Here is a 24,039-nt window from a genome sequence, read left to right as displayed (position 1 = left end):
GATAGGGGGCACTCTGTCAGTCATTTTGAAGGAGACAGACACAGATTTGCAGCAGACACAGATTTCCTCATGTGCTCTGGCGACGACCGTAAATACTGCTCTTCCTAAGGTAAGATGATGTTCAAAGTCAGAAATACAATACATAGCCTAATTTAATTAACTTACTTAACTCTAGATTATTGTTAAATAATTATAATTTCCAAATTTGAAGAATCAGAATTCTTAGGCTATGTGTATACTGTGTTGCCCAAATGTTTACCAATTGACACTTTGAATTTGTAGTTTGCATAGCCTCTAAAACAGTAGTTAACCTCTAAAACACCCTTAAACTTCTAAAACAGTATCACAGTGATATGGCAATGGTGGTCTGATGTTTGAACCTCTGTGGTCTGAACGTGGTGTTCAGAATTGCAATATTTCCGACAGCACCTGAAGGCAGCAAAACCTTTGACGTCGTCTGTGTGTTTTCATTGGATGGCAGATTTCGCGGGACTTCTGTACCGCGCAGGCGCAGGCGCTGTAACCTGTCAGTTCAGCGCGCGGAACTATACAGATAAGGAGTTTAGAGACTTGTGTGCACTCGTTCTCCTCTCTTTACAGTCTTCACAACAGTTCAGAATTATTTTGTTGTTCGTTATATAAGACGCCAAGAACATGTGGAATCAAGGTGAGTTTGATTTCTACACTGTTGCGTGTCTTGGGTGGGTGAGTTACTGAAGTTGACTAACCGCGGCTAGCATTAGCTTGCTTACCATGGCTTCTTTGTTATTGTTGTATCTTTAGTGTTAACGTCAGCTAGCAAAGCTACATGCCCTTTTCAAATGGGCAGCATAGCGAGAAAGGAGCGTTTTGACTCAACTGTCATTGTGTTTGGGTTTTTTTCAGGAGGATACAATGAATCAAGCATGGTTGGAGGATACAACCAGTCTCCAGGAGGCTTTGCATCACCTGCTTTATCCCAGGGAGGAGAAAAGAAAGGGGTCAGTACTGTAGTCTCTCCTTCAGCTTTTTCATCATCGGCTGGAAATAAAAAAAAATATATATACCGAACAAAAATAACGCCAATACCACAGTTCAACCATTCAATCTCGCGTTCAGATATCCAGATCCTCTGTCAAGTTGTCATTAAATCCTAACACATCTTTCCCCTTTACACAGTTGTGCACACAATGTTGTGTAGTGATTATAGCACTGATTGACAAATGGACAAACAGTAGTTAACCTGTGTGTATGCTTTGCAGAGAACACGTGCCACACAGATAATCCCATGCACAGTGTCTCAGCTGATGTCTGCCACCCAGGCTGATGAGTCCTTCAGAGTAGGAGAGGTGGAGATTGCCCAGGTAGGATGGTCTCGCTACAAGACCATATGAACTTCGGTATCATTTAGTAATAGATTTTCCCTTTGTTCTGTATTATGCATATGGGATGGGAAGCATCTAATCAATTAACGTTTTTGGTCTCACTCTTGAATAACAGTTTCTGTTCTGTGTCTTAGGTTACCATTGTGGGTGTTATCAGGAACACGGACAAATCCATGACAAACATCCAGTACAAGGTCGATGACATGACAGGTGCTCCTATGGACGTAAAGCAGTGGGTGGACACAGAGGTGAGTCTGGGTGCTCTGTCACTGCGATTTAGGAATGTAAGCTTATTCTGCAGTTGGACTTATTGTCAGTTACTTTGGATAGGAGCATCAACCAAGTGCTTAAAATATAAATGCATGATAAACAAAACCGATATAACAATGTTGGTGGCTTTATGCTCAGTTGAGCTTGTCAGATCATTTAACAATAGGGAATATTAATTGGTAAACATTAAAAAACATTTTAGCCCTAAAGTTAGCCAGATCAGTGGGGGATATTTTCTACCTTCCACTTGATATGGCACTAGGATATGTGGCAATAAATGTCTCCTGACATTTCTGGTCAACAATTATTTCCTCTTGTCACATAGTTCAACAACTATTCTTTAACTTTCTTCGGTGAAAACATGAAATCATTTCTAATTATTCCTTGTTTAAAAGGTGTAAAGGTTTTTGTTGGGGTCACTACACAATTCAGGCACCTTAGCAAAACTGTGATTTTGTTTTGCTCTGTCTTAGGATCCCAGTGTGGACAGCACTGTCCTGCCACCAGGCACTTATGTCAAAGTCTCCGGCAACCTGCGCTCCTTTCAGGTGAGTTTATTGTCCAGAATACGTCTCCACAGTCCCCAGAGACGACTCTCCTAAGAATAGGAATTGTTAGGCTTCTAGGTATGAACTATATTCCGCCCACAGAGATGCCGTTACAGACATGATCAGCGATGGCATTGGGCTGGCTACTCACTCGTTTGATGATCCACAATGATTCCAGTGGTCATTCAGTTGTTTGAATGGAGTGGCTTGAATGTATAGGTTAGTCTATCTGTCATGTGTCTTCGCCATAAATCAAAACAAAACTCCAAATGAACGTTCCACAGATAAAATAGGCCTTTACAATGATTAAAAAAATCAAACCTTATGAAATCAAATGAAACTAATTCATCAAACAGGATAGAGGCAGAAATCAAACAAACTAGTCCAGTTGAATACTGTTTTAATCAATTACACTCTTAGTTGTGAGGTCAGGTGGTGCTGCGGTGCTTGAATTTGCACCAAACAAACACTAGGTGCCACTAGACTATTTACATTAGAAATGGATCTCACAGGAATACTGCTTTATGATGACTGTGTGAAATGTACCTTGAATGTAAGTAAACTGGTTTCAGATCAGTATTCATACTCCAAGATACTCCTGGATGTTTTATACATGTTTCATTCATACATGCTTAACACATTTTTTTTTTTTGGTTTTATATATTTCTGAATATTATTTTCTAAGTGTGTTTGTTTGTGCGATTGTTTCGGGTGTAGGCTAGTGACATCAGGTGAAACTGCTGTTTTTGGGATAGTTATGATTCAGCGGTTAGACCATTGTTAAAAATTAGTTGTGGAAATGTAGCAGAAGTTTGTTTCCCTGTTGAAGTTTGCAGTCTTCTTGGTAACTGGAGTTCCTGTTCAGTTTAATGCAGAACTTCTGCACATAAGGCAGGTTGCCAAGGAGGATGTGTACAGCATGAAGAGGTTCCCAGAGCAAGCCTGCAGTTCCTCTGTGAATTCATCTGTTGTCAGATGTACTGAGGGTGGGGGTGTGTGTTTGTTCGTCTTCCTGTCTCAGAATCACAGGTCCCTGGTGGCGTTCAGTGTGAGGCCCCTGGAGGACATGAACGAAATCACTTCACACATGCTGGAGGTGGTGCAAGCACACATGATACACAGCAAACCACAGACCATGGTAAGAACTGTTCAGTTTCCCCACAGTGTTGGGAATGTTGACACAAGCGCAGGCAGCTTTCATCATTGATGGCAAGCACAAAATGTGAAGAATCAATCATTTAGGACAGCTAGTAATTCCCTATCAGTGCCACCAATCTTTATGGGTAGCTACTTGTAGTCATGTGCCAACACTACAAATATACTGACAGGCTGACAAAAACACAACATATAACTTAAAAGTACAATCTAACAACAATCTAAAATCGGTGTCTGTTGGGCAACTATTAACTTAAGAGAATATACCCTGTTTCAGCATTTGCCCCACTATGTTTATGTATTAATTTTAATTTTGCATTTGTTAACTTTTTTCCCCCATGAATGAGTGTAGTCAAATTTGCTAATGTCAAATTTCAAATAATTTACGTTTTGTGCTCTAAGCAGGCAACATGTCATCACCACTTATTCTTGGTTCTCTTTTAGTTGGGTGGTGGAGGAGGAGGAGGAATGAACACTAGCATCATGCCCATGTCAAGGCCGGGCATGGGGAACATGGGAGGAGGCTATTCGGGTGCCAACGACATGACTACCAACGGGTTGAGCCCAAATCAGAACCAGGTGAGCGTACATTATGGGTTTAGAAAGTGTAGTTCCATTATAGAGTGGCAGGGTGGCCTTGTGGTTAGACCGACCACTCGGTCCCAGGTTCGGCCCCCACAAGAACCAGTGTGTCCAGAAGTGTCTTTGAGCTTAACACTGAACTAGTGCTGCAATGAGCACTGAACTAGTGCTGTAATGATTTCATTGTGTAATCTAAACAACTAATTTACACCACAAAAATTTAGCAATCAAACATTTCACAGTTTTTCACCATACATTACACCACATAAGTACGTTTATTGTAGCCTGTGTCCAAACCAAGATAAGATACTCGGCTATCATAGGCTGCATTTAGTGCATTCCAGTGTATAGACGAACACAATAATTGCAGTACACCTGTAATGGCCAAATAGCTGATTTCTGTGGCAGAATGGGAGGACCAAAGCAGCTGCCTAAAAAAAATTTGACTTCTGGAAAACCATTGTTATTAGTAAATATAACATTTACAACAATGTATCTGAGAACAGCAATTTACCCCAGCCATGTTCAAAACACAATGGCACATTGTTTATGAATATGCAAAATTGACAAATAAAAATTGTTGCATCCCACCACTGGACCCTTACCTGCTTACTAATTGTCAGCATCAGCTAGATGTGAAAATTGTCACTGTTTTTCCATTATCAAACAAGTAGTGATGGTGTTTCCTGGAGGCGCATACCATGTATCTGCGGCATTCTGGGTTCGAATTTGGCCCAGGACCTTTGTTGCATGCTGTCCCCCCGTCTCTCACATGCTTCCTGTCTGTATTCACTGTGACTATGCGACAAGGCAGAAATAACCTACAAATTATTAAAAAAAAAAAAGGTAGTGGTTTCGCAGAAACCAAAGAACAGTTACTGGCGAAAGTGAAGTGTGTTCCTATATTCAGAATTTGACAGTATGTGCATGTTGTTAATGTGCTATCCTTCTCCAAAGGTGCTGAGTTTGATAAGAGGCTGCCCAGATGAACAAGGCATCAGCATTCAGGACCTAAAGCAGAGACTCAGCGGCATTAGTCTGGCTGTCATCAAGTGAGAGTCTCTTCTCCTCTACACCTTAACATGTGGCTCGGAAGTAGTCACATCTGCTCACATTGCCTGTGTGACCACAAATGTCATGAGGGAGCACTCACACTATTGTGCTTTTTTTATATAGAACAATTTGGTGCCTCCACCACATTTTGAGCTGATAATTTGAAAAGGCAGGTTCCCACACTTTAATTCACACACTATAATTCCAGAACGACCAGCTGCCATGATCAGCTATCAGTGCGTATGTCCAACACAACTACTTGTTCTCTGCCTATAAAGAAACCAGTTGCAGAGTTTTCCATCCATTCCATCCTTGCGACCGCTCCCCACTAATTTTCATGTTGTCATACTGGCTGAAAAAAGCAGAATAGTGTGAATGTGCCCTAAGTAGTGCTGAACAATTAATTGAAAAATATTGAAATCTGCAATTAATTGCTTAAGAGAGAGTTTGGTCCAAACTGGATTTCTAAACAAGGTGTTTTAGAGCTCCAGGTAATCTTTGGTCCATGAATCAATTTACAATATTGGAGAAAACCTTTCATCATACTCAAACTCAGTAAATCCTGCACATTTGACATTTATTTTAACAAAATCACTTTTCTTTAAACGATTTTAAAGTTCTAAAAAAATGTGACAAGAAAACTTGTGATGATATGAATCACAGTTTAAATCGCAATTGCAATATTCTGTCAAATAATCGCAATTCGATTTTTTGGTCTATTTTTCAACCCTAGCCCTAAAGCTGTCAGTGACGACGCAAAACATTATCATCAACATTGGACCTTTAATGGATAGTCCCAGTCTTCCTTTTAATATAGCTGATTGGAAATGTTTGTTTTGTTCCTTTTTGTTTGACAGTACTTCAAGTTTGTTAAGAAAGGTGCCACGGAAATATTATGCATGACTTTTCCCTCTGTCCTCTTAACAGGCAGGCAGTGGAGTTCCTAAGCAACGAAGGTCACATCTTTTCCACTATCGACGAGGACCACTTCAAATCAACAGACAATGACGACTAGACACCTCCAACCCCTGCTTACAGTACACTCTCCATTTGAACTCCAACTGACAAAAGTCATAACTAGCAACTTTCATTCAAAGCTAGCACTTGAATCACAGGCTGTCGGACTTCTTAGGTGCCATAGGACCAAGTGAGCTTGTATGAGTCCTCTGTAAAGGTTCTGTGGTTAATGTTAGTTGAACAACTTATGGTTAAAGTTTAGGTTTTGGCACCTATTGTTCACACATCCTGTTTTACTGTGGTTGCTTCTGCTATTTTGCAAGAGTCCCAATGGTTTTACTTTGAAAGACCATGTTAGCAGTCAATACTTTAATTACATATTCCCCACTGTAAAGCATTTTGTAATTTTAAAAGTTTGGAACAGAATTTATTTTTGTTTTCTTGTCTGTAACATTTTGCCAACATTAAAAGACTTTACAGAATATATGTATAGGCCTTTCACGTCTGTTGTACACAATGTTACTAGAGAGGAATTAAGAATGTAAAAAAGAACAAGCTGTTTACAAACTTCATCAAGAGTTTCTTCATAATTTCATTCTTTCTTTGATTTTCTCAATCAAAGAAAGCATTATTTAACAACAAATTTGCAAAACATCCTCATTTTCATAAAGTGGTGCAAGTACACAGTATATAAATGGAAAGTGATACTAAATGGTGTATCGCTGAGTCATTTAAAAAATGAGGAATTTGACAAGCTGTCTATAGCACCTTTTTGTGTGCTGATATTTTAGTTCAGCATGATGGGTGGAAGAGTTCCTCAAACTGATGCTTTTGCTAGCAGTGGAATCCATGACAAAGTGTGAAATGGCAAGAGGTGTCTGTGGTTAGCGCTGCTGCCTCACAGCAACAAGCCCAGGCCCTTTCTGTGTGGAGTTTCCGTTTTCTCCCCATGTTCATTTTGGTTTCCTCCCACATTCCAAAGACACACAAGTCATGTGAACTCTAAATGATGTGTAGATAAGTGTGAATGTCTGCCTAAGGGATTTCCCTGCCTTCCACCCAATGTATGCGGTGAAAAGCTCCATATAATACTTCCGCTCTCCAGACCTCTGCTACCTTGCAAAGAATTAATCGGGTAAAGAGAATGAATGAATGATGGGTAGAAGAGTTTCTCAAACCGATGCTATTGCTAGCAGGGGGATCCATGACAGTGAGAAGCAGGGGGGGGATGACGTTTTGTTCGTAGGGTGGCCTAGTGCTGAGATTGAACGACAGAGAAAGACCGGGGTTCAAGCCTCCGTATCAGCAAGCATTTGCACTGCTGAAGTGTCCTTGAGCAAGAAACTGAATCCCTAGGCCTAGCAATGACCCTGTGCTCTGACCCCCCTGAGCGGGACAACAGAAAAGAGAGTTTCCCTATAGGAATCGATTTATACTATTAAAACAATAAAGTCCTACATATCTTGAAGTCCTAGATATATTGATCAGATATTAAATTGATACTGGATTCTTGATTTGTTCTGACTTGACTTTGTGTTCTTAAACTTGAGACTTGACATAATTACATGGACTTGACTTTGTAGTCTACAGACTTGGGACTTGTGCCTGACTGCCTGACTTGGGACTCGAGCAAAGTTGACTTGGTTACACCTCTGGTCAACAGACCTTTTTTCATTCCTCCTCACTAGCCACCAACACAGCATTAATCCTACATCCTTAATACAACTATATCTATTAGCAGCTATGGTTGCTAGGGAAGCAGAAATGTCACACTTTTTTTTATTGACCACCATAAATTCAAAGCACATTGCCTTTGATAATGGAGTCTTGCAAACAATCCCATAGGTCATATCTCAGATGCAGTATACAGTATACTTTTTAGTTGAAGAATTTCATTACAGAATTAAATATGCAGCCTTAATGAGTCCTACTCTTATATTGTTAGTTTGAAAGTAAAGCACATTATGAGACCTTTGCTGACAGGATACTTGTGAATTTGAGGACATGATCAGCTGTTTCTTTAATATTAACTGATGAATTCCAGTATAGCATTTTTTTTCTCCAAAAAAATAGCCTACATAGTGTTTTGGAATAAAACCATTCAATCATAACAGAAATTTGCTAACTAATTGTACTTTTTCAGTTTCTATACCTTTTACTTGGTTCGACTGTAGGACTAATGTAACACACAGAAAGACTAACCACATTCGGCATTATAGAAATATTCAAGGTAATATAACTTAAAGACACCTCAACACAACATTTGCCTCAGACACTATGAGTTCAGCTCTTAAAGCTTGTGTGTGATATTGCTGTTGCAGCGGTTTAGCATTTTAAATTCATAGTATTCTGTTACATCACCACACGGCCATCTTGGTAGGAAAATAACAGGTGATTGTAATAAATTAACAGGTGATTACAATCAAATGACAAACAGTCAATGAGCTGTGTGTACTGTAAAGCGGCATATTGGTAGAAAATGCATGTGACATGGGAATACTATGAATAGAACAAGACAGTCTCTTGAGCTCTCTTCACCATTTCTGCCAAAGTCTCATCCACAGATTCATAGTCATGGTCGCTGTCCACATCTGCGTGGACGTCACATACCGTCGCTGTGGGGAAAGAGGAGTACCGTTCATATTATAAAGCTTGAATGATTAATCTGAGTGCACTTCCAGTATTTTCAAGGAAGTGTAATCTGAATGATTCATCTGTGATATAGTACTTATTTAGAGCTTCACCGTTTCTCTTGGAGTCCTCAACCTTCACATAGGTGTTTGGAAGAGCCTTGCCTGATATCAATCCAGCTGTTGGCTTTCTGGGGTTGATTGGTGGAGGTGAATCGTGTAAGGTAGTCTGGACAGTAACAGGAAGACAAAAGTATTAATTTGTATTACATGCTTGACTTCTTTGCTTCAACAAAAATAGGAGTGACTCATATTTGCATAGGCTGACACGTCTGAGATAATTTCCTCGAAGTTGTACTGTTAGACAGTGGCTTGGCCAAAGACTAGTCACACAGTGGTGGATGTTTTGTAAGTTTTATAAAAGTAATATTTACCGGAGGTGGGGGAGCAGGGGGCCTCTTTTTGCTAGTAAAAGTCAAGTTGCTAAACTCTTTGGTCAGGCTGCTGTTTGGTGGACGAGCTGGCAAGTCTTTGGGACTGTCTGGCTTGGACGAGGTTCTTTTGGAGGATTTTGACGAAGCTTTCTTGGAAGATGCTTTAGATGACAGTGGTTTTCGCTTTGGGGGCCGTGGGGGCGGAGTCTCATCGGAGTCAGTCTGTTTGCAAAACTCATAATAGAACCTGTCTGTCACCTCGGTAACTGTATCCACATGACACTTAGGGGGTTGATCCTTGGGCCATGGCAAGGGGTCTTGGGTAAAGGAGACCGTCATTGAGAGCCACCGGGCTGGGATCTGAAAGCAGTGCTCTGGACTACGTGGAAGGCTTGCTTGGATGGTGGGCTCTAGCAAAGCCGCCTCTAGTCTGAGAGATGGGAACCCAACCAGAGGATCTGTCTCAAGTTCTGTATCACGACTCACCACTTTAACATCCAGCGGCAAAGTAAAATCTTTATCCAAGTCCTTGAATCTGTACTTCTTATTGTCAGTTATCTTCTCCACAAAGTGACTCTGCATGTACAAAGGCAGAATAAGTTCCTCTCTCTCTTCCTCCTCAACTTCCTCTTCATTGTCGTCATCATCCTCACTGAATTCTTGGAAGCGCTGACAAACGAGAGCCTCAGTGGTCTGCCTCTGGCCCTTGCTGCCTCCGCAGGCCAACTCGACCCTTTCACAACGCACAACCTCCAGCTGTTCCCCGACGCTGAGGGCAGGCAGGCCCTCCTCCTCCACCTCCTCGCTGTTTCTTGTCACACTAACCCTGAGCCCTGGCGCCCGGGCTGAAGCAACATACAGCTCGTACACCGAGCTAAACTCCCTTGGCCTCCTCCGAAATCGTCCGCCATATTGCTGAGACACCAGGAAGAACTGCTGTGCCTTCCGGCCCTTCAAGCTGGAGGCCAGAACCATGGCTGAGGTGCCTTTCTTGTGGAGAACCAGGTGCTGGCCCTTGCTAAGTTCTGGCAGCCAGCTACAGTGCAACACAGGCCGGGTCTCTGACTCTTCCAGTATTTCTGCCATGGTGGGGAAGAGTTCATCTGGCTGGGAAAGGACCTCTATCAGAGTGAGCGGGGTCACGAAATTCACATCCTTACATTGTTCGGTCACATCAACCACATCCACCTCTAAGCTAGAAGGAAACTTCACCACATTCTTCCTCACTGTGTAGCAAAGTGAGAGAAATTATGTTAGGAGTGTAGTGGAAGCACTTATAATGAAAACATACAGTAAATGCAGCGGTAACTTGGTGTTATTCACAGCAGAACTCAAAACCTAGAGTATGGTTTACACATGCAAAATGTGTTTTTTGAACACGTTTAACAAAGTGTAAGTAAATTCTGATCTGACCACTGCATGTTTTCAAATTTGTGAAAATACACTTCTACAATCACTTGTATGTTAGCTGCGTGTAGCTTTTTATTATAGTCAGTGTACTTCGTACTCACGGTGCATAATGGCCTGGACCTGGTATATTGGGTGCAGGACAAGTGGCCGACCGCACATAGTCGTATTGTTGAAGTGAAACCTCCGGCTACACAGGCAGGGTGAGGACATGATCTCCTTGAGAGTGAAGCACTCCTTGCTCTCACACTCATAGAATTCCCCTTGGCAGGACAGAGGGATGAGCACCTCCGCCGAAGCTCCCTGTTGTCCTTGGAGATGGCATCGCACCCGATCCTCTTCTCCTTTGCGCTGCTCTATGGACACCATGGTCACGGCTCTCCCGGCCCCCAGCGTGAAATTGTCAAAGGTCATCTCGGAACAGCTGGTGAAAGAGAATGGGAGGCTGGAGTCCAGGCCCAGGGGCCTCAGACTCACCATCTCCTCTACCGTACTGTACGGGAACCCCTCTGGAACCAACTTGAACACGCCTGGGAGACAGTGAAGAGTGCCGTAGTTAGAAAAAGGATTAAGTTGTTCTTCTGAGAATCTTCTTTATAGATTTAGCTTTTAGTTTTTATGCACCAGACAAGTGGAACAGGCTGCAGGAATTGCTGAAACTAAAACAGATGCTTTCACTCAATCATTTTAAGCTTTTATTGAAGGACATGGTAACAGTGGAGTGTTCCTGTTTCTATTGATCTGCAAAGATGCTTTATGTTATATGTATATGTATGGCTTTATGTATTTTCTACATATTGTGTTGTTATATTGTGTTTTTTTTCTTTTTCTCTGTGATGCTTTATTGTTATTGTATTGTATCAGGGCGTCATTGTAAAAGAGGGCACCGGCTCTCAATTGACCACCCAGAATAAGTAAAGGTAAAAAAAAAAAAAAAAAAAGATCAGGCCTACCTGTGTGGTTAAGAGGCAGTTCAAACGTCTCATTGTTGCTGATGTCTTCACAGCTGACTGACAGAAGCTCTATATCAGTGACCTTTATTAGATCCCCAGTGGAAAAGCACACCTCGCTCCCAGAAAGCTCATATATAGATCCTGACACAGAAAGAGAATGATAGAGAGAGAAAAAGAGACAAAAACAGCGAGAGTTACATTCAACAATAAGCAGATGTATTAAGCATAAACAACATGTTTTCTTCTTTTTCTGGGACACATTATTAAATACTCTAATATGAAAGATTTATCAGTAACATTATTTTATTGTGTTGTTGTTTTATTAGGATCCCCATTAGCTGCCAAATTAGTGACAGCTAGTCTTCCTGGGGTCCTCACAAAAAAGCAATACAATACAAATAATCAATGATAACATAAGAGAATGCTTAAAATAATAGTAAACTAATAAAAAAAAAAGGGTAACAAATTAATTCAAACTAAATCCAGTGATTAAAGTATTATTTAAAAATAAAAAATAATAGCAATAATAGCAATTAAATAAAGTCAAACTTTACATGGTCAATTCCATCAATTCACTCTTGAGTGTCTTCTTAAAACTGCAATTATTCTTTGCCAGCCTAGTGGATACTGGTAGCTTATCATCTACAATCTAAACCTTACAACTGAGGCATATGATAATTTCGCTAACGTCTGACATTATTTGGCATAATTCTTGAAGTAAATGATTAAGAATAAACAAAATAGAATATCCACAGTACTAGCAATGGTAGTTTACAGACACGTTACAGTTTGTACAGTTTCATCTCTTCAACTTTGTCATCATCTAAAATCAATAACTCCTCGAAGATGAAAATAATAAAAATCAATCAGGAGAGGCCTACCTTGGAAGTACACCCCAGAGCAAACCTGGAGAATTTTTGGTAGACAAGTTTTATCCAACGATGCAATGAATTGTTGCAGAGACAAAGCTGTGCCTGCCATCACTGCTGCCTCAGTGCAGTGCAGTCAAAAATGAAGGCAAACAACAAATGGCAAGCACAGCACAGAGGGGGATGCTCTTTCAGTCAAAAACCACAAAAGTGAATGAGGAAGTTAGTTGTTCATACAATGCTCTCCTTCCCACACTTAGGCCTCGTGATATTACACAAGCCCTGTTATATGATTTGTAACAAAATATTTGATTTACTTTTTATTACTGGATTGCTGACACTACAGGCTATTTAACTCCAACAGCCACAATGTAATAACTACAATAATATTTATATTGACAATAATCATTTTAAATACAAACAGTCAGACCCTCTTCTCCCACCACACATATTGCATTGTCCAGCCCCCAAACATTCATAAATGAAACAGAGTCACCCCTGAGAAAAACTGCACCCTAAGGTGGTGTTCAGCTCCTCCAACTGCAGGAAAAGCTGACGGTCCTGCCCTAAAACAAAAACCCTCTGCAGCAATGGGCACACTGGTTCTCTCTAGCAGATATTGGTTCTGCACAAAATTTTCTAAGCTGCCACCCGGCTCTCTAGGTTGACCAAGCCTTGAGCACCCTCCTAGACAGACCGGTGGACAGCAGAGTCCACCAGTCCACCAGCTTCTGGTTAGAGACAGAGAGAGAGAGAGAGAGAGAATGAGAGGAAATAAATGTATTTGGAACTGTGTCCCCACACTGTCCATAATCTATATGTATGGGTAGAGCCATAAAACATCATGGCATACAAAGAGGTAAAGGCAAAAAGGCAAGATTTGGTAGAACTCCAACTCCCAACAAGCCAAGGTGATGGTTACCCAATATGCAGTTCGGCATTGAGAAGATGAAGCAAGATGGCGACTAAAATAAGCAAAGACAGTCCCCCTCCTTTTGATTGTCCATCATGGTGAGCAAATGCACATGCTAGAGAACTAACGCAATGTTTGATAATTAATCTCAGCATTACTTGGTAATTAGTAGCCTACTTTCACTCGTTTATTTGCTTTGAATCAATGAGTAGTCTCTACTTAATACTGCAAGCGAGTGAGCAAGCTAGCTGGCTAACCTAACTATTATCGTTAGCAAGCCTAACTTTCAAATCGCATTAGGTATTATGTGCAACATGATGTTACGTATTGCATGTTGTGTTTTTTTCAGGATACCAGTCCTCAACACAACGCTTACATTGATTCAAATAGGAGATTTTTTTTATTTGCACAAGTTAGTTCTCAGGTTGTGCACTGATCGCATCCCTGACCTAGCAATAGCTGGCTAACGCTAACGTTTTTCTGAGTCACACGCTAATCATACGTTCTCATAGAGAAACCTTTAACCATGAGAAGTTAGTTAACGTTAGTGTCTTTATTCTGCAGCTACATCTATCATCTTTCCATGGAATTGTGCTTTAAGTTCAAGCAGGTCTGTATCACTGTGCATTATTGTTTCATTGCTTTGCTTGCAGGGCAGGCAAGCCTCCCCCAGGGCTCCATCTAGACGTGATGAAAGGAGACAAACTGATAGAGGTAGGGGCTTTCGGAATAACATCGTCCTCATCAAAGGTTTCGCATTTTCACTATGCATGTGATTAGTTAGCCAAATCATTAATACATATAATGGTCAACGTTGTGTGGAGATTGCACTGTATGAATTGCACCAGATACGAACCTGACAGTCACTTCATCCCAGTTGTGTTGCACACTGGGGTTTCCATGGCTGCCTGGTTTCAAAATGGTGCGAGAGTAATATAAGCCCTGAGATTTAAGCTTTTCAGTGGGAAGCGACACTGTTGAGTTATGGCTCAGAGGCACAGAGACATTTCCAGACTATTGACATGTGGAGGCTACATTTTTACCAGCTGTTTTAACGGCCATGATGCATTAAAAATGTCTGTCCCTGTAGAAACTGATCATAGATGAGAAGAAGTACTACCTGTTTGGGAGGAACCCGGACTGGTGTGACTTTACCATTGACCATCAGTCATGCTCCCGCGCCCATGCTGCCCTGGTCTACCACAAACACCTGAAGAGGGTGTTTCTCATAGACCTCAACAGTAGTAAGAGATGTTTCAAAATCACATGGGAACACTTCTATTGATAGACTTATTTCGTATTTAGAACCAGTGTCTGAAATTAAGTGTTGGCTCACCTGTCAAGGGCTGGTAAACTGAAAAAACCTGCCAAGAATAATCTTGACCAGTCAAATTAAGTAACATACACTTTTCATAGAAATATGTCATCAAAATAGCATCAAAACCAGGTAGGTTTTGGTACTATTTTGTGAACAGAATCAGGTACTGTTTGATTAGATTAGAGTTTTAATTTAAAACTTGGATGCTTTTGTCTTGGTTTTCTTTTTTTCTTTTTAATGGCCTCACATTTGCTGTGTGTCCCCACATGGGAATAACGTTAAGTTTGTGCTAACATTAGGCTAGGAAAGTCTGCCTGTTTGAGACAAAATTTGAGAACAGACAGAGACCAATGACGGTGTATAACCAAGGCATTCATCAAGTGTAAACGTCTCAGAAAGTTACTGGCCAGTGTGTCAGGTGACCCATATTTATTTACCAAAAAACACTTTTACCAGCAGTTTGTGCTTGGCGGTAATTTTGCACCCTGTTTATAGTCCAGTAATAATGTAACTTGACCTCCCACAAATTGCAACAAAAACAAACTCAATGGATTTTGTGTTCTCGATATGTTCTGATTGAGAGAAAAAAGTCCTAAGGAATTGTATGAAGGGAAAGTTTTGAAAATCACCTAAATATGATCCTACCAAAAACGCCTTTTTAGCCTTTTTTTTTTTTTACAATGTAAGTCTATGGGAGGACTGTTCAAACCATGCCCACTTTGAACTCTAACTACTCTTTCATACTTTAAGCTAGAAACTCCATTCAAACTTTAAACGGGTCACCACTTTTAGTACTTTATTACCCTTATTCAGCTTTTTGATACCTTTTGTACTTTTTGAGAAATCGCAGTTTGAGTTTTATACATTTTTCAACCTTTATAATGGGATCCTATGGGGGCGATCACACCGAGAAGCGTCGCTACAGGCGCAGCCGCTTCAAAAACGCCTAGGCAGACCGCATCGGGCAAAACAGCTTGGTGCGCCTATGGAGCACTGAGGAGCAGGGCTGCGTGTGCGACTGGGTTAAAGACCGCTAATATCAGCTTTTCATGTGTGTTTGCCAGTGTCCCACCGTTCCCACCACATCATACCACATCACAACAGGAAAGAAAGCCCGCCTTCTGCTTGATTTGATTGGCTGCCTGGCCCAAATGTGACATTGACGAGCGGTGCGACTCCGCGCCTTGCGCTGAAAAGTTGAGATTATTTTAACTTTTATGCGCGCCTAAAAACCACCAGAAAAACGCGACGCGCAGCGCAACAGAAGAGCGCGTGCCAGGCGCGCCGTACCATAGGAAAACAATGGTTTTGGTGGCGACGCGGTTTTGGTGGCGACGCGGTTTTGGTGGCGACGCTTCTCGGTGTGATCGCCCCCTATGGAGCCAGCCTACAGTGCATGATGTCACAATTCACTCTAGCAGACTGTACAGGCTGTACAGGCTGTACTTTTTACTAAATTCACACATTTTAAAACTGTGACAGTTCACACAACTTTAACACTACATACACATATTATACATCAAACCCTTCTACAATCATATATAATACCACATTTCAGGGGTTTGTGGGGATGAGAAATCCAATTTTGAGTTTATTTTGTAATTAACCTTAATCCTACCGACTGGGGTACTCGCAGACCCCAGAGGTATACTTTTTGTCATATCTCACAGGTGTTTTTATTCTATCATTCCTATTTTTCATGACTTTGTCAATCAATTTCTTCCTAATGAATCATTGTTTTCTGTTTGTTTTAATTAGTGCTTTTTAAAAAATACCAATGTATTGGGGTCCTGGGGGACCCCAGTCAAAAAGCACCCAATTCTGCCTACGCAGTTTTAATAGAGGGTTAGGGTTAGGATATTGTTCTTTTTGCATGTAACCCTAACCCTAACCATCGACTGACATAGTAAATGAGCAGCACAAGTACATCTGTATCATCGCTTTTCACGATGATGTTTTGATATCTGTCAGAGAGGTGAATTGCATGCAGCACCATTCTGGTGTCAGCTTCCTCTTGTGTGCTGTACAACTCAGGCAAGCAGTGGACACCTGTGTGGTCAACCATCCTGACCTCCTGGCCATTTTCAAATCCACTGAGGGAGAACTTCCGCTACCAGCAGTCTGACTATCAGAGCTCATCTTGACCAGTTCACTTTCCTAACATTATAAAATAACATTTTGAATCTATAGGCCTAAGTTTTTAATGGGAATATTAACATATTTACATTCATCTAATATTGACCTAAAATATTAATTAAGATATGAATAGGATACTAAAAATGATGTGATCATGCTGCCATGCTAGCATTACTTACGTCAGCATGTATTTTGAGCTGACCTAAGTGCTGTTAGAGTTCTCTACCCACAATGCTTGTTCAGTATCAAAAGGGGTTTTACTAGGTGTCAAAAGGGCGTAACTGCCCTTACACCTTTTTGACACCAAGCAAAACCCTACTTTTACTGTTACGGCTTTCAGTTTTTGTTGTTAAAACTTATGGGTCATGATTTTAGTTGTGTCCTTTTGGCACTGAAAAGATCTCACTGAGACCTTTCAATTGATATATAATACTCATATTCGACCAAAATCGCACTTACGCCCCTTTGGCTTTAAGCCCTCGATTTGGACATTGTGGTTAATTTAAGGTTGCTTTGAGGTCTAGAGATACTACCTGAGAACCATCAGTGCTAATATGAAGTATGTAAATACAACCAGTAAATAAAAAACATGGGATCAACTTGGTATTCCCTGTTACAAGGCAGGCATTTTTGTGTACTTTTTTGGGTTATACTCAGTGGATAGTCACAATAATAGTGCTCAGTGACAAACTATTACTTCTTGTTTTTGATGAGACAATGTCAGTGACTACCTGAAATGAATAGATTAGGATTAGAAGTGAGTATTTCTCAGAAAAATTAACTGTTTGATATTTCCGCCTATAATAAGGCCTTATATAAAAGGCTGCTGATTCACAATAGAACCATATTTTCTGGTTGCTGTGGAGTGTAGGGACACTACCTGTAGACCATCAGTGCAAATGTGATGTAAATACAACCAGTAGGTAGAAAATGACATGGGATTAACTTGGTACTCCCTCTTTCAGGGCAGGCGTTTTTTTTGCACTTACGTGCAGTTATGCCCTTTTGACACCTAGCAAAACCCCTTTTGACACTGAACAAGCATTGTGGGTAGAGGATTCTAACAGCACTCAAAATGCATGCTGACATAAGTAATGCTAGCATGGCAGCATGATCACATCATATTTAGTATCCTATTCATATCCTAATTAATATTTTAGGTCAATATTAGATGAATGTAAATATGTTAATATTCCCATTAAAAACTTAGGCCTATAGATTCAAAATGTTATTTTATAATGTTAGGAGAGTGAACTGGTCAAGATGAGCTCTGATAGTCAGACTGCTGGTAGCGGAAGTTCTCCCTCAGTGGATTTGAAAATGGCCAGGAGGTCAGGATGGTTGACCACACAGGTGTCCACTGCTTGCCTGAGTTGTACAGCACACAAGAGGAAGCTGACACCAGAATGGTGCTGCATGCAATTCACCTCTCTGACAGATATCAAAACATCATTGTGAAAAGCGATGATACAGATGTACTTGTGCTGCTCATTTACTATGTCAGTCGATGGTTAGGGTTAGGGTTACATGCAAAAAGAACAATATCCTAACCCTAACCCTCTATTAAAACTGCGTAGGCAGAATTGGGTGCTTTTTGACTGGGGTCCCCCAGGACCCCAATACATTGGTATTTTTTAAAAAGCACTAATTAAAACAAACAGAAAACAATGATTCATTAGGAAGAAATTGATTGACAAAGTCATGAAAAATAGGAATGATAGAATAAAAACACCTGTGAGATATGACAAAAAGTATACCTCTGGGGTCTGCGGATACCCCAGTTGGTAGGATTAAGGTTAATTACAAAATAAACTCAAAATTGGATTTCTCATCCCCACAAACCCCTGAAATGTGGTATTATATATGATTGTAGAAGGGTTTGATGTATAATATGTGTATGTAGTGTTAAAGTTGTGTGAACTGTCACAGTTTTAAAATGTGTGAATTTAGTAAAAAGTCCAGCCTGTACAGTCTGCTAGAGTGAATTGTGACATCATGCACTGTAGGCTGGCTCCATAGGATCCCATTATAAAGGTTGAAAAAAGTATAAAACTTAAACTGCGTTTTCTCAAAAAGTACAAAAGGTATCAAAAAGCTGAATAAGAGTAATAAAGTACTAAAAGTGGTGACCCGTTTAAAGTTTGAATGGAGTTTCTAGCTTAAAGTATGAAAGAGTAGTTAGAGTTCAAAGTGGGCATGGTTTGAACAGTCCTCCCATAGACTTACATTGTAAAAAAAAAAAAGGCTAAAAAGGCGTTTTTGGTAGGATCATATTTAGGTGATTTTCAAAACTTTCCCTTCATACAATTCCTTAGGACTTTTTTTCTCTCAATCAGAACATATTGAGTACACAAAATCCATTGAGTTTGTTTTTGTTGCAATTTGTGAGAGGTTGACCCACATTTTTGGGTAAAATGCCTGGACTATTAGAACTATCTTGGATAATCATGCCTCTTTTTTTCACCTCTGTATGACACATTAAAAGCAGCACATGCATTACCACCAGGGTTCAATCATATCCAATTCAGTTCCATAAAAAACTGAAAACTGACTGAATAATCTGTCCAAATGTATACAAATTTATATGCATTTGATTGTCCCCATCTTAGCACATGGTACCTTCCTTGGACACATCCGTCTGGAGGCCCACAAGCCTCAGCAGGTTCCCATAGATTCGACAATATCTTTTGGGGCTTCGACGCGGACCTACACCATCAGAGAGAAACCACAGACCCAAGGCACTGCTGGCACAGGAGACAGTAAGACCGGAGAGGATGAGGAGCTGAAAGGACTGCTTGGCCTACCAGAGGAAGAGACTGAACTGGAGGTAAGTTCAATGAGTTTCTCGATAATAATAATATTCCAATGTTCTGAAGTAGGAACCAGTTAAATGAGAATGAAAACTGCATTATTTAGCTCATAATAATCCATGATACTCATATATATATATATATATATACCAAGTAACATAATGTGGCTTGAGTAAAGATTTGCCTTTTCAGTTGCTGTTTTAGGTAGAAGATACAACCGATTGCACTAACAATTTTTGTTGTACAATTAGGGTACACCTATGTTTCTTAAGTATCGTATTGAATTAAAATTTTATTTTGTTTTCATCCACACAGAATGTAGCTTGTGTTGGTAGTGTTGATATAAGGAAAGCAATGCCATCCCAAAATTTCAAGAATATAATGATGATGCAAACTATTATAGTGATACTTGTGATAGTACTTGTTATTGTCATGCATGGTCTGGTATAATATTGTACAGTAAAATTGTGATCTAATGATAACCCTACTCTACTAAAGTTTTCAACTGCAGGCCTCCAGTGATAATCACTTAATTAACTCGGTATCACTGGTTTGTATCCTGAAATGCTGATATTACCCCATTACACTGAATTTTTCCCCACATCTCTTCATTCTGACAGAACCTGACAGAGTTCAACACAGCTCACAACAAGCGCATCTCCCTCTTGACCATCGAGGAGGGCAACCTGGAAATCCAGAGGCCCAAGAGGAAGAGGAGAAACTCCAGGGTCACTTTCAGTGAGGAGGATGACATCATCAACCCAGGTATAAAATCAAAGTCAGAGTGACACATTTTTTCAATACTTCTGTATGCTTGAAACATTGAGAGACACTGAAATACTGGGCCAGAGTTTTGCAAAACCTGTAACCTGCTTGCAGAACACCAGTAAATACTCTGCACTATCGAATTTGTAGTTCACTGATGATATGTACATCTACTCTCCAAAAATAGTGGTTCAGATTTAGCTTGGCTAACATAATATGGACTGATTTTGTTCTATGAGGCCTGTTGTCATGAAGGAAAAGTATTTATCAAGCTATGTTGCTGGTCAGATATACTGTACATATTCTAACAACCTCCATGATTTGAGGCTGATATACAGGTGGTCATGAACATTAAAACATTTTTTTTTTAATATTACAGAGGATATAGACCCCTCAGTAGGACGTTTCAGGAATATGGTGCAGACTGCTGTCGTCCCCATCAAGGTAAGTTATGATTTTATCATTTGAACATGTTTGATTCAGTTGAAGACAATACAATGCAATACAGAATCAGTAACAGTGTTGTGCTGTAAGGTTACTGAGCACATAAATAGTGCTGTGCTTGAGCAAAATGAATGACTCTGGTTCTGTGTAGCTCACGGGGTAGAGCATAACAGAGTTAGGGGTTATATTTCAATTGCTGCTACCCATAGTGCTTTGTGGCACTGTGGATTAAAGTGTCCAGCAAATGTTATATGTTATGTTAATCTTAAAAAGCAACAGGTTAGGAGTGTGATCTCCAAAGGTAAATGTTTGACCTAGTTAGTAAATGTATGACCTGCATAGTTAAAACTGCCATTCCTGTCGCCTGTAGAAACGGAGAGTAGAGGGCCAAAACACTCTGGGGCTTGAAGACCTGACTTCAAAACGCATGCACGGCTACTCCTTGAGCGGTGGTCTGTACGGGGACTTGCCTCCCACCAGCCACGAGAACCAGCCAACAGGCGCCCCAGGAGGAGCTGCCATCCTGGGAGGGCTTCCTCTGCCCTTCCCCAACCCTGCCCCAGAAGTGGACCTGGCCCCCGAGGCCCCCCAGCCACCCGTCACCCTCAACCCCGCTCCCGTCACAGGCCCCTACCTCCCCGACACCCACAACGAGCCACGCAAGAAGAAGTACGCCAAAGAGGCTTGGCCGGGCAAGAAACCCACACCTTCCCTACTCATCTAACCGCTCCCTCCAAGCCGATGACTCTCAGGTTCCCAGCAGAGACATCAGGGACTGTGTCCTGGCAGAGGTGGAGTCATTCACTTCTCAGACTATTTGGAGTTTTTTTAAAGTTAGATGTTGCTCCATCATCATCACAAAAACTGTTCAAAAGGCATTCCGCTGATTCCCTGGGGCCCGTTACACAGTACCATCTACAGTGCTGTGTGAGCATTTGATAAGTTGAATCTTGTTGATTGCAAACAAAATTAAAGTAAATTCACAAGACATGGCAGTGAGCGTTTGTGCCCCAGAGTGGTGGTTTGGTGTACTTGGCTGTTAGTGTCAGGCAAAGTGAATATGATGGGTCATTGAATTATGTTTTTGATGTGTTGGATATCAAGTTGTTGTATTTTTTTTCCTACTAAACAAATGTTTCAACATTTTTTCACTCCTTGAATATTTTGATAATGCTATTAAGCAAATGGAAAAAAAAAAACTTTTATACAAAATGTTTTACTGTAGGATGTGAGGAAAGTCTCTAGACATGAAATCACAAAAAGATGGGGCTTTTTTTTTTTTTACTTTGAAAAGGTTAAACAAAATACTGAAGTTATCAATTTCTATTTCTACACACAGACATTTCCGTGAGACACGTTAGACCGATATGACTTGTCTAATGTGGTGTTCTCTGAAATGGTGCTGCATTTATCACACAAGCCACTAGATGGTGACTTGTGCACATTGGTCCGAGATTTCTCTGTGGATACAAGCCATTTGCCCTGTCTGAATGGTGTGCAGTACTTGTTCATCGCAAGGCTGTTTCAGCATAATTAATTTAAAATGGTGTGGTTTGCAATATTTGTCCACCATCAGTATGTTGAAAATACCAGGATGTTTTATTGTTTTTACAGGTTTGATCAATTGGACAATTTCCAAAATAGTAACAACAATGTAGTGAAGTGAGTAAAAAAAATACCAATTTTGCTGTAAAATGACATGTTGGTAAAATGAACCAATCACACAACAACATGATGTTTGGCCATGCATCAGCCTTTGGGTTTCAGTAAGGTTTGACTTTAGTACGGTGACATAGTAATGTAGCATCTTTTTCACATGCTACAGTACAGTTTACATACTGTTAGGATTGTGTATGTACTGAACATAATTCAGACATAGCAACTGTTTCCTGATACACAAAATACAAAATATACAGTAGTAGGCCAATGTCAAAAACGTATTGATTTGCTGTAACACTGTTTTATTGGTGTATGTGGGCTACTCCTTTCTGTGAAATGTATGAGGGTAACAGAACAGGTTTAAACTTGCATACGCTATGATATCCAAAACCAAACTTTGTACTGACATGCCCCAACATTTTGTCCTCCCTTTGGGTGTGTGTGGATTTTGTAATCATAGACTGTAAATAATAAAAAAAAAAGGAATTTTGACTCTTTTTTTTTCTTCTATGTGTTCAGAACTGGTTAAATAAGAGCTATTCTGCCTGTGTTATAAATTTATATCTGATGAAAAGTCTTTTCCACTATTAGGTCAAATACAGACACTTGGAACAAATCGCTTGATTACAGTGGTTCGGGTAAAGTTAATCTTAAAATATTTTAACCTATGTTGCAAATAATATTGCAACATAGGTTGGGAATTAAGTGTGATCCTGAGTGTTGAGAACACATTGCATAGTACAATACATTATTCTAGAGGTAAACATTGACCAGACATATTACAGGGACTCACGTTGAGCCTGGTTCAAAAGTGCTACTCATTCACAGAGTAAGTCTTGTCATTTTTATGGCACAGGCATCAGAAACCACTCTCATGAGTGGAGTACTGTGACTCTTCACACAGTGGGAGTAAACTTTAATGTCTACATATTGGTAGCAAGAGAAATAAAAGGACTGAAATCTACTAAACATCAATAAGGCAAAAAGAGGCAGAAAATTCTTTCATGTATTAATCCATGCTCGGACCAGTTGCATAAAGCTACTTTAAAAGTAGTTTAAGCCTTAGACTGGTCTTAGATTCTCAGGTTGGACTAGACTAATTAAGACTGTCTGTTACATATTACGACAGACTTATTTTGAGGTAGGAAAGTTAGTCACATTTCCCCCTGGCTAATCATGAGTCAAGAACTTTGTTGTTATGGCAACAAGTCGGCTGTCAGAGTGGGAAGTTAAAATACTGAAGCTATTTCATAAAAGATGGCAAGTATGTTTTTTGGAAAAGAACCTGAAGAAGAGCGAGAGTCTGTAGAGACAGAAACAACCTGTTAGAGATCTACAGCAAACACAAATTAGTAGGAACAGAATATTAGAGTCTATAGCAAATTTGACTTTAAGGCATTTAAGACTAAGAATAGGTCTATCTTCATGCAACTGGTCCCAGGACTGAAAATCACTGATGTAATAAAAGGTGCAGCAGTTTCCTGTGCATATTGTGTGATATTGGTAGCATCCATGTACTTTTTCAGTATCTATTGAATAGGTACTATCATCCATTCCCTCTCTTTATAGTGACCTGCATGTACTTCACACATGCATTTTGACAAGCTGCTTCACTGTGTAAACAATTAACATATAAGGTTTCCAGGAACTGGGTTTTTGGAAAACTGATTTGGAGGGCTGACGAATAATTGATTATATAACGGGATATTTGCTTTCATCATTACCATGACTGATGTTATGTTTTTATGTTTATATATGCAATCATTTATCTT

At 40.2% G+C, this 24,039-nt stretch overlaps 3 protein-coding genes and 1 non-coding gene across 4 annotated transcripts; 3 read left to right on the top strand and 1 right to left on the bottom strand.

Moving 5' to 3' along the window:
* Nucleotides 1–535: 535 nt before the first annotated feature.
* rpa2 (replication protein A2) lies at nucleotides 536–6,411 on the top strand. The gene is made up of 9 exons (XM_071517172.1): nucleotides 536–667; nucleotides 886–980; nucleotides 1,242–1,343; nucleotides 1,499–1,612; nucleotides 2,108–2,182; nucleotides 3,204–3,320; nucleotides 3,782–3,916; nucleotides 4,877–4,971; nucleotides 5,900–6,411. The coding sequence occupies exons 1-9, from the start codon at nucleotides 655–657 to the stop codon at nucleotides 5,985–5,987; spliced, it is 834 nt and encodes a 277-aa protein (XP_071373273.1). The 5' UTR covers nucleotides 536–654; the 3' UTR covers nucleotides 5,988–6,411.
* A 210-nt stretch (nucleotides 6,412–6,621) lies between these two features.
* Nucleotides 6,622–12,370, bottom strand: themis2 (thymocyte selection associated family member 2). The gene is made up of 6 exons (XM_071517169.1): nucleotides 12,235–12,370; nucleotides 11,354–11,494; nucleotides 10,505–10,930; nucleotides 8,994–10,219; nucleotides 8,674–8,788; nucleotides 6,622–8,544 (listed from the first exon to the last, which is right to left on the bottom strand). Exons 1-6 carry the CDS (start codon nucleotides 12,332–12,334, stop codon nucleotides 8,429–8,431), a joined length of 2,124 nt encoding a protein of 707 aa, XP_071373270.1. The 5' UTR covers nucleotides 12,335–12,370; the 3' UTR covers nucleotides 6,622–8,428.
* A 790-nt stretch (nucleotides 12,371–13,160) lies between these two features.
* ppp1r8b (protein phosphatase 1, regulatory subunit 8b) lies at nucleotides 13,161–21,942 on the top strand. The gene is made up of 7 exons (XM_071517173.1): nucleotides 13,161–13,233; nucleotides 13,789–13,849; nucleotides 14,226–14,379; nucleotides 19,199–19,416; nucleotides 20,020–20,164; nucleotides 20,544–20,608; nucleotides 20,979–21,942. The coding sequence occupies exons 1-7, from the start codon at nucleotides 13,181–13,183 to the stop codon at nucleotides 21,330–21,332; spliced, it is 1,050 nt and encodes a 349-aa protein (XP_071373274.1). The 5' UTR covers nucleotides 13,161–13,180; the 3' UTR covers nucleotides 21,333–21,942.
* Nucleotides 13,975–14,138, top strand: LOC139642374 (small Cajal body-specific RNA 1). Its single transcript, XR_011695042.1, has one exon. It is a non-coding gene; the product is annotated as a small Cajal body-specific RNA 1 (non-coding RNA).
* Nucleotides 21,943–24,039: the final 2,097 nt, after the last annotated feature.

The sequence above is a fragment of the Centroberyx affinis genome, unplaced genomic scaffold (assembly GCF_046629955.1).
Source record: "Centroberyx affinis isolate AG114_WGS23_722 - 3 ecotype Tasmania unplaced genomic scaffold, CSIRO-AGI_Caff_v1 ptg000469l_1, whole genome shotgun sequence".
Taxonomy (NCBI): Eukaryota; Metazoa; Chordata; class Actinopteri; order Beryciformes; family Berycidae; genus Centroberyx; species Centroberyx affinis.
Note: the sequence above shows the minus strand (reverse complement) of the source record. Positions and strands in the feature narration are given on the sequence as shown.